General features: G+C 35.5%; 1 protein-coding gene across 3 annotated transcripts; it reads right to left on the bottom strand.

Annotated features, from left to right (window-relative positions):
• Positions 1–622: 622 nt before the first annotated feature.
• Positions 623–14,653, bottom strand: LOC18439471 (FRIGIDA interacting protein 1). 3 transcript variants are annotated; one of them, XR_016053712.1, is made up of 14 exons: positions 14,392–14,653; positions 12,713–12,800; positions 12,445–12,553; positions 11,702–11,751; positions 11,130–11,196; positions 9,234–9,312; positions 6,903–6,958; positions 5,690–5,791; positions 4,730–4,814; positions 4,570–4,632; positions 3,387–3,446; positions 1,694–1,786; positions 1,071–1,133; positions 623–914 (listed from the first exon to the last, which is right to left on the bottom strand). XR_016053712.1 is itself a non-coding variant. In XM_088864214.1 (14 exons), exons 4-14 carry the CDS (start codon positions 11,717–11,719, stop codon positions 831–833), a joined length of 765 nt encoding a protein of 254 aa, XP_088720340.1. In that variant the 5' UTR covers positions 11,720–11,751; positions 12,445–12,549; positions 12,713–12,800; positions 14,392–14,653; the 3' UTR covers positions 623–830. The 3 variants fall into 3 exon arrangements, 2 of the variants coding, with proteins under 2 accessions (XP_088720340.1, XP_006849698.1); XM_088864214.1 differs by having other exon boundaries at positions 5,695–5,791; positions 12,445–12,549; XM_006849635.4 differs by having other exon boundaries at positions 5,695–5,791.
• Positions 14,654–15,487: the final 834 nt, after the last annotated feature.

Raw genomic sequence — 15,487 nt, forward strand, 5'->3', positions numbered from 1 at the left:
TTCCAAATGCTCATTGTAAGGAATCGAAGTGATATTGTTAATGGCACACGTTATACAAATATCATCCCAAAAAATCTAAAAATAAAAATAATATATATATATATATATATATATATATATCTTTCCAACACTTATAAGAAAAAATAAATAGTGATTTTACCTACCATCATAACTGTTCAAAGTTCATCACGCGTTCACGATTGTCTGAAAGTGTTTCATTTTTTATTTTTTTTCTACAAATCGAAATAACTTAAAATTTAAAAATTATGTACATCTTACTGAAACGCATCTAATAAAAATATAAAAAAATTATCTATAAAAATTAAATTGACCAAAACACCCCCAAATCTTTTTCGGTATTTTGATCAATATTTTTCATGTAAAATATTTTTTTTTATATAATTTTCAAATATTCCTCTATTTTTTATGAATACATGCTCAAAATTTTAAATCATTCGGATTTGTAGAAAAAAAAATGAAACACTATCGAACAATCGTGATCGCGCGATAAACTTTAGACATGAAAGCAGACAAAATTACTGTTCATTTTCGCTTATAAGCGTTGCGTAGTATTTTCTTTTATATATAGATATATATATACTACTGAACTGTTTTCCCCACCTTAGAAAACCCCCAAGGACAAATAAATACCCCCAAGGCCAAATAACTGTAGGAGTTCACAGTTTAAATGCTATTGAGAGATACAAACACTAACAGATGAAAAGAACAATTGTTAAAAGAATTGAGGCAACTCCCATGTATTTTTGTACAGGGCAGATGCTTGCGATCCACAGCTGAATGCCAATTATCCTCTATGTTGTTCAGATGTATTAAGATGGTGGTGCTCTCAGCTTTGAAATCCTCTTCTGCAAATCTATGTTCAACAGTTTCTCTTCCTCCAGAGCCCGTTCAAGCTAAGGCAAAACCAACAAAAATAAGCATTAGCAGCAGACTTCTTTCATACATACATCTCCCCACCCTCTCTCTCTCTCTCTCTCTCTAACATCACCATGTATGGTGCATCACAAAATGTGATGGTTGAGGCTTATCTATGGATACCTAAAACATACCTTTGCAGATCGAGCACTCCATTCATCTAGGATGGACCTGAGTCTCTCGTTTTCCTCGACATACTGAACAAGAAATTATCCTTTCGTTAGCATAACAATACCAGATAGTAACCCAATAGAAGGCAAATATTTTGAAGAATGTGGTGTTTGTGTGCGTGCATGGTGTCTATCTGCATGCATACAGCACACACACGCACACACAGAGTATGCACAGTGACTAAAATGCGAACGTCTCCCCTCACATCAAATACAAATGAGAAATTCGATAGAAGTCCAAAGTCCAAACAAGATGGAAAACGAGGATTCAACAACTACAAGTTGAATTTCATATTGCAAGAAGACCTAGGAAGAAGTAAACAAAGTGTAAAAGCCTTGTCCTAAACCAAAATGAATGCATCTTAAGACTTGGACAATGAAAAAGTATATTATAATCCAATAAATTAAGGTAAAATCATAGTCCAGTAGATATACTGATGAAGAATGTGGAGTCCACAAGGATGGTCCCCCTGTTCAGGCAGATCCAGTCTATCCATCACCATCCATTGAATGACTATGGTTTTTCCCATAGTCCATTGAATTATACTATACTATTCCTTCGATCAATTTGACAGATGAGATAATACCTGATTGTTAGTAGCGCGAACACGTTGAATCTCAGAGTCACGCTCTATGATCAACTCACGCGCAAGACGCAGGTCTGACTGCACTTGGTTTAACTGCAATGGCATTAATAGGTTTATGTATTTAGAAACCAAGAGCTGTTTGATCTTAATCACCTGCCTGGAAATGAGCCAAAAAACAATTTAACTGGCTGGCACCATCTGCTTTTGTCAACCAATTAGTAATTTATGACATTGTTGTCAGCTCATTACCAATTGTCTGATATCAGAACGCTGGATGTTTCAAGACACGTAAATATATGTATATAGATACAGAAAACTCACTCACTTATCAAACTACATCTAAGAGATTCTCTATTTAACATTTTATCCAATCATTTTGTCCTACTTTCAAAAAGCCCGTCAAGGTACATTAAAGTGCACATCATAAAGGGACACATACTGATGGAGGGGAAATCCCCAATTTTGCCTCTCCATCAAAACCAAAGTGGTTTCTAAGAAAACTACATATATGCCATACTCGTATTTTTCATGTATTGGTATCGCATAGTGAAATACTAGGAGTATTTGTATATGCCAAAACTTGGTGAGATATTGGCATGCAAAAATGCCTATACCTCAGCAGGTGACTTATTTGATGTGATATTAGTTTTCAAAGCTACCAATGTCTCATAGAGTGTTGTAGAGTGAGATATTGGCGTTCTTGGACACCAATATCTAGTGAAAAATTAACTCTTGTGAGATATTTCATATTCAAACTATCAATATCTCACAAGGTAACTCAAAGAGATGTTGTTCAAATACCAAGATGGTAATTTACTTGTTGAGATATTGATGCTAAAAAATACCAGTATCTTGTAGAAAGTTGGGACTGAGACATTGATACCCAAAAATATCAATCTCTCATGTAAGTGGTTTTCCTAATAAGTGTTTTCATTTTGATCGAAGGGGAACAATTTCCGACCTATTATTGACTGACTACAACATGACATTTGAGGGCCTTTTGAAAATAAGACCAAAAAAAGGGTGATATGTAAAATTGCAAAGTTTCCACATCATAGGTATGGAACTTGAGACGTTAGGCTATGAAAATCCAGCCTCTACCGTCTTGACCCAAACCCATTTCCTTAGATTTCTCCCCAATATTTAAATAAATGAATTCACAAATTACAAGAGACACACATGTCAAGATCAACAAAATATACAAGTTACCAGAAATATGGGGGATAAGATTATAAGGAATTAATTTAAAACTGGTCATGCATCTCTTCCTGTCCCTTTGAAAAGAATTACATTGAGAAAGTAAACCAAGATAATGATTTATGTGGTTTTCAAGTAGAGAAGCTCAATCACTTAGGTGTGTCCAATTACTAGATCAAGCTAGTTATAGTTTGCTTCTGGAAATGGCCTAGGGCTGATTCCAGAAGGTAGGTGACTTAATGGAATTCACTTAAACAAATCAGTTCTTTTGTGTTTAATCAGCCTTCTTTTCTTTTGTATTGTTTTTAATCATAATTCCATTCTACAGTTGAATGCAAATTAGTTGGTTTCTAGAAAAGACAAGCTTCAAAGTTTCAATTTACTTGCACAAACTGGGTGTCATTACAAGTTGGAAAGTTTGACATATCTTGCAAACTTTTATTAATGTAAATTAACATTTGACAATCCCTTATACTGGTAAGTGACAAGCTAGTACCTCAGCAGATAGTGCCCGCAATTCTTGCTCACGAGCCGACAAAAGATGGACTAGATCAACCTGCAGATTTATCCAAGAGAGATCCATTATTTACTATTCCAATACTACCTTTCTATGAGCACAGCCGCGCCATTTAATGAGAACTTCAAATTATACGGCAAGCATATGGGTTTTGAACCCTTGTGTCTCCTGTTATACATTACTGACTTTTTAGTATTTGAATTAGTGATCGTCACACGACCGGATAACCATCATCACAAAACAAGAGTGAAAGCTACACAACTGATCTTCATTGAGAGTTAAAGCCGAAGCTCTTCTTCACATTAGCTTATATATTGCCATTGAGTTGATGCGAAGGTTTAGACCCCCAAATCTCAACAAGCGGAGGAATTTTATTTTTATACAATGCTAGTAGTCTGTTATAGTGTACAGTCATGGAAAAAAGCAAATAAGGGTGAAAAAAAAGAGAAGGAAAAAAAAATCTAAAAAACTGAAAATATTGAAATCTTGTAAGGAAAGGAAAATTACAAACTTCTGATTAAAATGCCAGTTACTAAGAGTCCTGATTCCCCTTTTTTACCATTCCAATGTTAAAAACTACAATCTGTTATAAAGGCCCTGAGGCAGTCATATAAAATCCATGGGCAATATATTACATATCCCAGTCACATTCAAATCACGTATGAATAGGGCGCATCACTGTCACAGCCATTCTTTTAAATAAGGAAAAAGTTTATATAGAGCTGAAAAAACAATCAAATTAGAGCCCACTCAAAAATTTTACTAGAAGAGGTTGTTTTGATGCCCAAATATCTTCAAATTGATCATCTCGACATCAAGATGCATAGACGTGAGAAAAAATGGATTTCAAGTTTTGGAAATAGTGCATCTTATAACAAATTTTTGGACCGTCAATTTTCAAGATTTTCAAGTTTTTGTAGATCTACTCAATCTACACTACTTTTTAAGCTTTAAATTTTATAATTAAAGATGAAAATATATTTTAAGGCTATCACAAAGATTTCCAGTATTGAAACCATATTTCTTGACACAAATGATTTCTAGTATTGAAACCATATCACAAATGATTTCGCAAAATCATACAAGAAGTTGACATACCCTGTAAACATAATAACTCTAGGGTCAAGAGGAACACCAAAAAACTCTAAAGGTGAACAATAACCTGAGGCGTACTTCCATCATCGGATCTTTCATATTTGCTCAAACATTCCTGCAACCGTAGAATCTGCATTCAAGAAAGCATACAAAAATATGGACATGTCAAAAACCAATAACCAGTTTGTTCTAAATGGAATTGCATCACATGAACAGATGAGGTTTACCTCCTCACTCAAATAGTGTAGATTATCCCGCTGATATTGCAGCAAAGCCATTTGTTGATCAGAAAGACGGCCCCCATCATGATATCTGTGAGAAAAACAGTGTATCAATAAAATATAGGCAAAACATACTCTTTTACTGATGAATGAGAAGAAAAGAGTGTGACTACCTCGCCTAAGACGTGAGAAATGCCCTACAGGACCAAGTTATCAACATTTTATTTTGATTATGTGATAGCAAAGATAAACGGTTTACTGTAAACTGTAAACTTACAGGAGCAAACAATTGTACACAATGCTGTTATTTAATTATCGAGAAAGCATATGCACAAGTTCCTTGACACGAGCTACACATCATATGAATGATTCAAGTAGATATAGGGCCAACTGGACATGTCCCTCATGAAGGCAATGAATGTAATTTTTTTCCTCTACAATCCAATAATAGGAAGAATCTCTGCTTAGGTGGACAATATGCTACATAACTTTGCTGCTCTTTTGAGTTTTGGAAAGAACGTCCTCACCGTTCAACACTTTTAACAGTAGGAATAATATGCACTAGGTTGGACAGTTCGCTGGAGAGATTTTGGCTGCTCTTTTATATCAACCTACATCCGCCTATTCAAGGCCAGAATAAAAGAATAATAGAGCCCACTAGAGTGAATTGAATCAAGCCATATACACCAAATTAAGCGCACAAAGAGCCAAGTCCATTTGACATCCACAATTTTTTAACCCTTTTCATATTTTATTTCTTAAAACTTTTACTCCTCACATAAAGTCCAATACGTTTTCCTTTATTTGATCACATAACAAAATTTCAGATTCTCTCGGAGGGGGAAACTCAGTACCAAATGCTTGGTAATACTTGGTAGAGCTTATTCATGATTGAAACAGTGCCATACTTTATTTCTGACACGTTCCTAATTCAACTACATATATGAGTTTGAGTAGAAATACTACCCGACCTAAGTTCTTCCAATGAACTTGATGGTTGAAGAGCTGAATATAGCGAATTCAAAACATCAGGCTGATTGTCCAATGTGTTGTACCGATGGATCGACCCTGCATGCAACAGATGTACATTATGGAATAAACTACAAAAAAAAGTAGACAATCAGGCTTAGTCAAAAACAACTATAACTCAAGTCAAAACAAAGCAGCAATCGGACAGATCAGTGTATCTGTGAGTTACAATTATGTCGCAGCTTGACTTAGAGCTGGACAGGCTGGTTCCATGAAGAACCAATAACTATCCATATATTCTCATTGATCCAGCTACAAGCAATTTGAAGAAGAAAAATGCTATACGAGCAAAATTAAGACAATGACACTAAAAACATCTTATTTTAGCTGTAATGTGATTCAGATCGTGCAAAGATCCAAGACTAGTTTTAAAAATAAAAATAAAAATAAAACATGACCTAATGCTTCAAATTTTGCCAAATTTAGCAAAGCCAGAGCTCTATTAGCATTTTTAACTGTTTTCCTATAGTTGATTTTTTTGCTCAAATTTGTTTTAGCATTGATCAAAAACTTGTGAAGTTCAGCTGTAATGATTCAGATCATGAAAAAAATCTAAGACCAGTTAAAAATAATAATAATAAAGAGGTACAATTCCATCATCAAATTTTGCCGAATTTGGTGGCGCCAGAGCTCTACCAGCATTTCTACATGTTTTCCTACAGTTTTTTTTTTTGCTTAAATTTGTTTTAGAATTGGTCAAAAACTTGTGGAGTTCATCAAAATCAGCTCAGTTTCTAGAATGCTTCTCTTAAGTCAACAAACCAAATTGCTGGCTGATGCAGTACTGACCATAGCGGTTGAATAGAATCTAATATAGCATGTCTTTCATCATTAAAAGAAACATAGTATTTATCATAGCTTGGATAGATATATCCAGATATTTTTTCAATTTGACATTTATATCATCTTTTCTATTTACTTTCGACTAACCAAATACAGGATTTCATCATATTTACAGAACAAAAACTTGCAGAAGGAAATGGATAATTAATTTCGGAATCTTATGTAGAAAACTATAAAAAATTAAACATTTGATGATGAGAAGATCACTGGATGCATGTTAGTGACATTTTCAATACTATATGAACCTTCCAATACATTTGCATGTAGTTCCATCACTCTAAAATATGCCCTACAGTATGAAACTCACCAATATACAAGCTCATAAAAGAACCAACACAGATGACTTCAACAAACATAATTATCCTGCACATACAAAAAATCAATGTAATACAACAACAATTGAACAAGGAAGTAAACTTTTATTTGCAGGATAAATGAGAAGCAAGGAATTTGGGCATACAAACATAATTATGGAAAAAACAACTCCTAGTGAATCACATTTTTTCAGTTACTGAAAGCTAATGTAAACCTGGGATAAAAGTGTTAAGTTCTCAACGTGAAATTGAGATGCATGCACACAAATGTCAAAGTAGAAGCAAGCGATACATTTATATACACACAAAATGCATGCTGCAAAGCATACACTCACACACACATGAAAGTAGGGTAAGCTGGTAGCCAATGGTCCGGGCAAGGCCACGGGCTTTCTGGCAAGGTCTTGGTTCCAGACCTTGGGCCGAATAGGGCAAAGGAAGCCCGATTTATTTTCAGGCCAGGTCATGCTCTAAGGCCCGAAAGCCCACAACAATAAACAGCACCTAATCCTCTCTCTCTCTCTTAAAAATCAAAAGACCTTCTCTCTCTCTCTACTCCTCTCTTTACCTAAGCCCCCCTCTCTCCCTCTCTCTCTGTCATCGTCAAAGCTTTTTCCCAACTAATTGGGGTCGGCCTCTCTCTCTCTCTCTCTCTCTCTCTCTCTCTCTCTCTCTGAAGTTGGTCTTATTCCCTGCCCCTCTCTCTCAGTTGGGTTTGTTGGGTTGCTTTGTTTTTGCAGAGAAGAGAGAAAAGCCAGTGGAGAAGACAGCTCTCTGGCCTAATGAGTCTCCCACCCCAAGGCAGAAAGAGAGAATTGAAGAAACTCTCGTTCTCTCTTTGAAGCTCTGGTTCTCTCTCTATCTAAAACTCCCACTCTAGCTCCAGAAGGTGCTCTGGTTTTCTCTCTATCTAAAACTCCCGCTTTCTCAAGAAACTCTGGTTCTCTCTCTAAAGCTTTGTGACAGGTAGGGTGGGGATATTGAGATGGATTTAAATTGGGGCTTTGGAGGTATGGCACGATTGAGGTGGGTTTTCAGAGAGATGGAGGAGGGAGATGGAGATTTCAAAATGGAAACGGGTCTGTGCTTTAATGGCACTTGTTCTTGGTGGGCTTCTGTGCCTTCTTCTTCTTCTTCTCTGAAACTCCTCCCTGTTTTGTAGGAAGGCATTTGTCAGCCTTCCGATTCTTCACAGCCACAGGCTTTCTCTGCAACTCTCCTCCTCCTTGTTGGAGGCAGAGTTCTTCTCGGCCTTGGGTGCCATGGACAGTTTGAAGAAGAAAGTTAGAAAAAATGGGGACTTTTGGGGCTAGAGATGAGAAGAAAGTTTGAGAGAGAATGCGATGTTTGGAGAGAGAGAGAGAGGCCGTGAGAGAAAGAGAGAGGGATGAGAAGAAAGTCGAGAGAGAATGGGACTTTTGGGGGGGGAGGGGGGAGAGAGAGAGAGAGAGGCTGCAAGGGGGATGGCCTTTTTTTTAAGCTTCCCTAAATGGGCGGGCCAGGGCCAAGTTGGCCTTCAATAAAGGCTTTCTGGGCTGGGCCAGTGTCAGACCTGAAAATACATTTTCGGGCCGGGCCCGCACCGCACCGCGCCTGTCCTTGAATATTTTGGACTTCTATCAGATAGGGCTCCATCTAACCTCAACCCGGCCCCAGTAGCTGCCCTACATGAAAGCATCCACACAATTTCGATGTGGTCCATAATATCCATATGTATATATGAACCACAAGAGTCCTAAAAATAGAGTCAAAAGGTAATTTAATGGTTTCACAATGCTTTATTGTACATAAGTTCTGTTGATGATCTACGGAAAATACAATGGGTACAGCACAAAGTACCAGACATATGCGTCAACTGGAAAACGGCTAGAACCCATGCAGCTTCAATGCAGACCAATGTGCAAGTCCACAACTCCCCATCTCTGTGCAGGCTTGGGTGCATCTTGTCAAACTATTCCATGAATCGAAGCATTTCAACAAGCATAAGCATAGATTCATGCACAGGCATGGACATCCACATGGTTGCATGCATCTAGATAAGCTCAATACATTCATAGGCATCTATGGATCTCATGGTTCTTTGCTCATAAACATGACTAAAGGATAAACATCTAAAATGAAGAAAAGAGGAAAGGCAGACAATTTATTACAAAAAAGAAATGGAACAGAACACCAATGCATATTGAAATTGAACAAACATAATAAAATCTTTTCGAAAAAGGGCCTTTTGATAGATCTAAGCAGAAAGACTTTTTTGTTCTTTCTTTTTTTATTTGTTGATCAGTTCAAAGCACAAAGAGGTGCAGAGAAGACGCCAAGAATACCTGATCAAGGCAGAGACAGACAATATATGAATGTTGATCAAAGGCTCCCAGACAGTTATTAAGAGAATTAGAGCAGTTCCTAGACCACATTGACAAACCAAAATCATGATTAAGAATGGGATCTAGAAAAACAATATGAAAGTAAAAACAATATGAAAGTAAATTAGATAACAGAACTATTCTCACTAAGAGATGCAGTTACCATAACATCAGAACATGAGAAACAAGCAAGACCTAAAAGCAAAAAACTGTTATTTTTTCCTTTTTGATAATTAATTATACTTTAGGGCCAGTTTGGATGTCAAATAAAAAAACCTTCACATTGAAAAAAATTACAATTTTTTTCAACCTTATTAATAAATAGTATCATCTTTTTTAATTAGTTTGTTGAACTGTTTGGATGGTGGGAACATGTTAAAATTAGTTTCGCGGAGGGACAGGGCGCTGAAGCAGGGGTGGGTGGGAGGCATATTTGCACTCCTCTCACAATAACATACGCTCTCTCCTCATACAAGTCCTACCAGCTCCATTTGAGAGAGAGAAATAGGTTGCCTCACTCGAAGCTGGTGCTGTAGTTATGCAGGCAGCCAAGCATGGAGGTGAAGTGGAAATGAGTTGCAAATAACGTCTGGAGAGAGAAAATGGCACCATGGCCAAAGCCCAAACCCTAGTTTCTGTAACTCTTCTTCCTCATCCATTTTCTACCATTTCGGACCATACAACTCTTCTTCCTCAACCATTTTCTTCCATTTATGCAACTCTTCTTCCTCATCCATTTTCTTCCATTTCTGCAACTGAGGTCAGGCCTAGAATCAAAAGAAAAGGTACGCCGGTTCAGAGAAGGGATTTGGGGTTTTTTACAGAAATGAATGGTTTTTTACAGAGATGGGATTTGGGGTTTTTTACAACCAAGATGGATGGTTTTTTTACAGAGATGGAATTTGGGGTTTTCGGTTCTTTCGGTGTTGAAGCTTGGAGCAAAAGATGGATGTTTTTTACAGAGATGGAATTTGGGGTTTTTGGCTCCTTCGGTGTTGAAGCTTGGAGCAAAAGATGGATGGTTTTTACAGAGATGGTATTTGGGGTGATTAGTTTTTGGTGACTCAAGTTTAGAGAGAGAAAGTAGAGAGATGGGGTTTGGGTTTTTGGGCATCTCTGTTGTTCATGGACAGGTGAGAGACAGCCCATCTGAACAAAGTCAACTATGACTTGAATTTTTTTTTATTGTAACTTTTGCCTTGAAACTCCAGAATTTTTTATTGCAATAAATAAATATTGCCATTTTTGGTGGTTGTCCAGACAGGTCAAATCTATTTCACAAGATTTTTGGATTGCAATCCAAAAGTATTGCAATTTTGGGTACATCCAAACTGGCCCTTAATTACAACATTGAATTGTAGAATATATGTGCGGATATCTGAAAGCAGAACAAATGAGCAGTTCAGCAATATGCAAAAGAGGAAAGGCTTTAAGGTTCTACAAGCATATTAAATGTAACCTTCACAAAGAAATTATAACATCCCATATGCACTCCTGCTGCAACTCAAGTCCCTCTATTGACTTAGATAGCCTTTTCATTATTAAATAGTAAGATATAGATAACCTAGATATAAACTACTAAAACTGAAATAGATCACGTATTTAACCAAAATAGAAATAATGATTTAAAAAAGGTTTACAAATATGATGAACTAAATAGTCAGACATATTTCTGTACACATATCATACTTGTGCATGATGTTTTCATTGGCAGTTTGAAAACCGGAACCAGAATACTTTTCTTTCTTCTTTTTAATCAACTAAAAATAACTACAAACCATGACCGATCATTTCCCAGTAAGTAATCTAATATGGAAACAGAAAGGGCAAGGAACCAAAATATATCATAGAACTCACCATAAGAGATAGTGGTGAAAGGAAGACGAACAATTGGCTTCAAGTTCTGGCTAAAAATGTAATAACCCTACAAAAACAAAAATTGTGGAAATTTCATTTCCAGTATGTTCTCCCAATGAGATAAGCAACAAACCCTGGACTAAAACCCCAACTAAAGCCAAAATGAAGAATTTGAAACCTCAAGTAATTGACACTAAAGATCTCACTATGACAATAACATGAAATCCTGAAATTGTTGCATAAAATTTTGCAGGCAAAGAAAACGAATAAGTTGAAGCAATTGTTAGATTTGAGGGAGCATGTAGTAAAAAAGAGTGCATGTTGGAAAGGAAAACTAAATCATCGCCTGCACTAAGTCATTGTTAGAAATATTCCTCTATATTGAGCCACAAGTGTCACTGTCAGCAGTTAAAATAAAGAAAAATAAAAGCAGAAAAGAAAAAGTTCACACATTTCAACAGTTTGCAATGAGAATTTCCATTAGATTAATTAACAGAAATCTACATTACAAGACTTGCAAGTTGCAACATCATGATCATGTAAGCCTAAAGAGCTAACGTTAAAGTTGTCACCTGCAATCTAATTTTCATCACTTGATACACCAGATATTGTTGAAAGGCACCTGTCAAGGCACTATTCTATTGAGCTCCAGAGCTTGACATATGAAAAACATGATAGGAAGTAGATCAAACAAAAGTAAAGAATGACAATGCCTAAAATTATTCTTTTACCATAAACATGAAATCAGGTCGAATATATTATCTTCAAGTGCATATAAATGACATAAAAACCAGAATATGTGGATGCTGGCTGATTGGCATTACCTATCTTAGAGAGGAATGGAGGCCATTTGCATCAAAAAATATTTTGCAACAGCCTATATTAGGCTTAGCTATGCAATTTGTCAGTTCTAGGTTTGACGTTCAAAAGCATGCAAAGTAATAGAGCCTTTAGATCCATAGAACACAATCAATTTCTCCAAATTATTAAAGCAAAGAACCACAATAATGAGAATCATCAACTCCATGTATTGTTTTGAACAAACCAAACACATTACAGTGAGAAAACCATATGTTAGAGACACAACATATGCCAATGACCAATACCAAACAACAAAAATATGCAAATTCAAAACAACATATTAAATAGATGCACAAAAGTTGCACTCCCAAATCCACATACTGCATAAGCCACGTAGTGCAAGAAACTCAAACTTATACAAGGGACATGCTAGAGAAAAGGATTCAGTATTTCTTTTGTGGCAGTTCATCATGAAAGTGTGCTAACAAAACCAGATGCAATTATATTACAAGACCTGTGATAATCAGCAGCAAGACATTGCAACTGCAAAGCAATGCCGGCACAAATTTGTGTATTGAAGAAAATACCCAAGAAGTTATTGCAGCAAAGATTGCAAATCCTGCCTAGAAAAAAAAGAACAAAAGCCAGAGAATAAGCTCAATCCAAGCAAACAAAAATAACTAAATAAAAGCACAAGCTACTAATGAAAGAGGATGAAACCCTACAAATTAGCAGCTCCAAAATACTAGCGAAATATTTATAGATAAGAAAGGTCCACATACCAATAATATACAGTATAAAATGCTCCCAAGAATGCCACGATGCTGTCGATGACCAGATAAAGGAGCATCATGCAATATGTCAACAAATCTGCAAGGAAAACAAACAATGCTTCAAAACAACAGAAAGACACTGATCTATACAACAGGGACACACATGTCAGACACATTTTCATGTGCCACACAAGGACATGTGTTTGATATGCTTGTCAACATGAGCAAATAATTTTTGTCAATTTTATTCTTATTTACTTATCTAAGTTAAGTTTATACATAAATATATGACTTCAGGAATATATATATCTTGAAACCTCATAATTGCATAGATGTTTCATGTCTAACATGCCATTTTTTGGAGGTGTCAACATCTGTCTGTTGTTGACACGCTTGCGCAACCTTGTCACTTAGTCATTGATGTACAAAAGGCCACCATGCCAAAATGGCCAAAGCCAAAAGGACAAAGAACTCAGATACTTTGAGAAGCTCAGATATCAATTCATAGAAACTCAAATATAAATGCACACGCAACAACTTTCTCCCAAATGGCTTGTACCATGGTCCATGGTGACAATCACCATGATTTGGTGCAAGCCTCGTAAAAGCAATAGCATTCAATCAAATTTAAGTGCAAAACTATTTAAACATGACTGCTGTCATAACTATGAACTCCTAAACATTGGTTAACATCAAAAGCATATAAAATAATAAAACATAAAAAGCAATTAGAAACTCTCAAGGTCTATGTGAGGGTTCATTCTCTCGCCCAACAAGGCAACAATTACTTTTCCGATTTATTTAATCAATATTTGTTGCAGGAGATAAATTGGGTACCACCATGCAACATAAGTATAGACAGGATGCAAAGAGGCTGAAACATTGGCTTTAACCAAGTTAAGAGCATATATGAGTCCCTGTTCTAGTGTGCCTCATGTTTTGCATTTCTTTTTTCCCTTTGAAACAAATTTTTGTATTTCATCAAGAAGGTTATGAGATCATTCATTAATACACCATTTTTCTACCACAAATTCTATAAAAACAATTAAAACTACATTGCCTAAATTTTCTTGCTTAATTCTAACACCAAAGCTATTTCCATCCAACGCATCAGAGGAAGCACATTTTTTGTTGATAATCCTAAATAAGATCTATTGTTCAAATACAAAGATATTGGACCATTTTCTTACTAAGAATTATAAGGTTGAATGATTTCATTTCTCCAGAAAAAATAAAATAAAATAAAATCATAGATCTATTATTTTCAATGAAAACAATTCCATGAAAGGTGTCAGTCCTATTCAAAATCCATAACATACAAAACCATAACATAAACAATTAAACATCAATTCTCTCGTTTTTTAACCTTTCACCATATGCCGTAACCATGAGACCAAGTTCAAAATTAAATTACAAATTTGTAGCCATTATTTTGACAGAGATCAAAGATATACAAACACTTAGAATTAATGAAAAATACCGTTATCTCCTGAGTAAGCTATAGATGAAAGTTTAAAAGATTACTGCGTATGCATGATAGGGAATAAATGAGAAACCTAATTTGATATTCCTCATCTCAAAAGAAAGCCCTAATTCTCTATCATGTGCTCTGCCAACCAATTTTTAGGCCATAAGAAAGTATAATGAGTAATGACGATAAAATGGATTCTTAGAGAGAGAGAAATTACAGGTTGTTGTCCTCTGTGGTAGAAGAGACATGGGCAGATAGCCTTTCACGAGACATTTCGAAGGGAGAAATTAGGGTTTCATTCTTCTCTTCTTGGATACGCTTCCTCTCTATCTACCTCGCCACCGTTGCAGCCATTATCTCTCTGGAATAAAGAAAATTTGCTCCCGCTCTTTCACTCTCTGTCTCTCTCTACGTTTTCTATCGGTAAAATTTGCCGCCTTCCCGTGTTGAAATTCAAGGCAGTGGACAGTCGGGGCTCCATTACTTTACTTTTGGCCGAGGTTTAAGAAAACGGATCAGCCGCGTCAAAAATCGTATAAGGTTTATGAATAGGGTCAATTTTTTTAAAAAAAATCATTATAAATTTTTAAAATTTATTTTAAAAAATAATGGTAATATATTATAATTATTTATTATTATATGTCAAAAATAAATAAATACTAAAAATTATGATAATAAAATATATCTCTCTAACTCACTAAAATGATATTTATTTTTTAAAAGAGAACAAACGCACTTGATGTTGAAGCTTAAGGAAGGACGTAAGTTCACGCGGTCCATAAAAGGTAAAATAAAGTTTTTTTCAACCAAACACGTACATACAAGGCTCATGCCATGTTTGTTTTCACTTATTAAATTTTGGACTAATAAAATGTTACGGGGTAGTAAATTTTGTGTCCATCGATTAAAATATATTTAAATCTCCAATGTTAAGGGGTTTGATTATATCACACACAATGAAAAAAAAAAAAACTTAAGAACGAGACAAGATATAAATTTTATTTTGTGTTATTGCAACAAAATCTCGAAGACGCATTTGCAAGGATACTATACGCGCATGTGCATTTTAAAATAAATATATAATATAACTTAGATTAGGACATCACTAATTATATTAACAAATCAATAAAAGTAGAAAAAAGACAAATTTATAAAACTATAATAACTTGATAAGAGAAAAATAGATCGTATAGCCTACTAACTGTGATCCATAAATATACACAGTCAATGCGTTTATTTTTAAGACTCCACTTGCAAAAATATCATGTCCCGCGAATTCATATTTCGCTGGTTTTGCTGTAGGAAAGTTAGAA

This window comes from Amborella trichopoda, chromosome 4 (assembly GCF_054954075.1).
Source record: "Amborella trichopoda isolate Santa Cruz 75 chromosome 4, AtrichopodaSantaCruz75HAP2 v2.0, whole genome shotgun sequence".
NCBI classification, from domain to species: domain Eukaryota; kingdom Viridiplantae; phylum Streptophyta; class Magnoliopsida; order Amborellales; family Amborellaceae; genus Amborella; species Amborella trichopoda.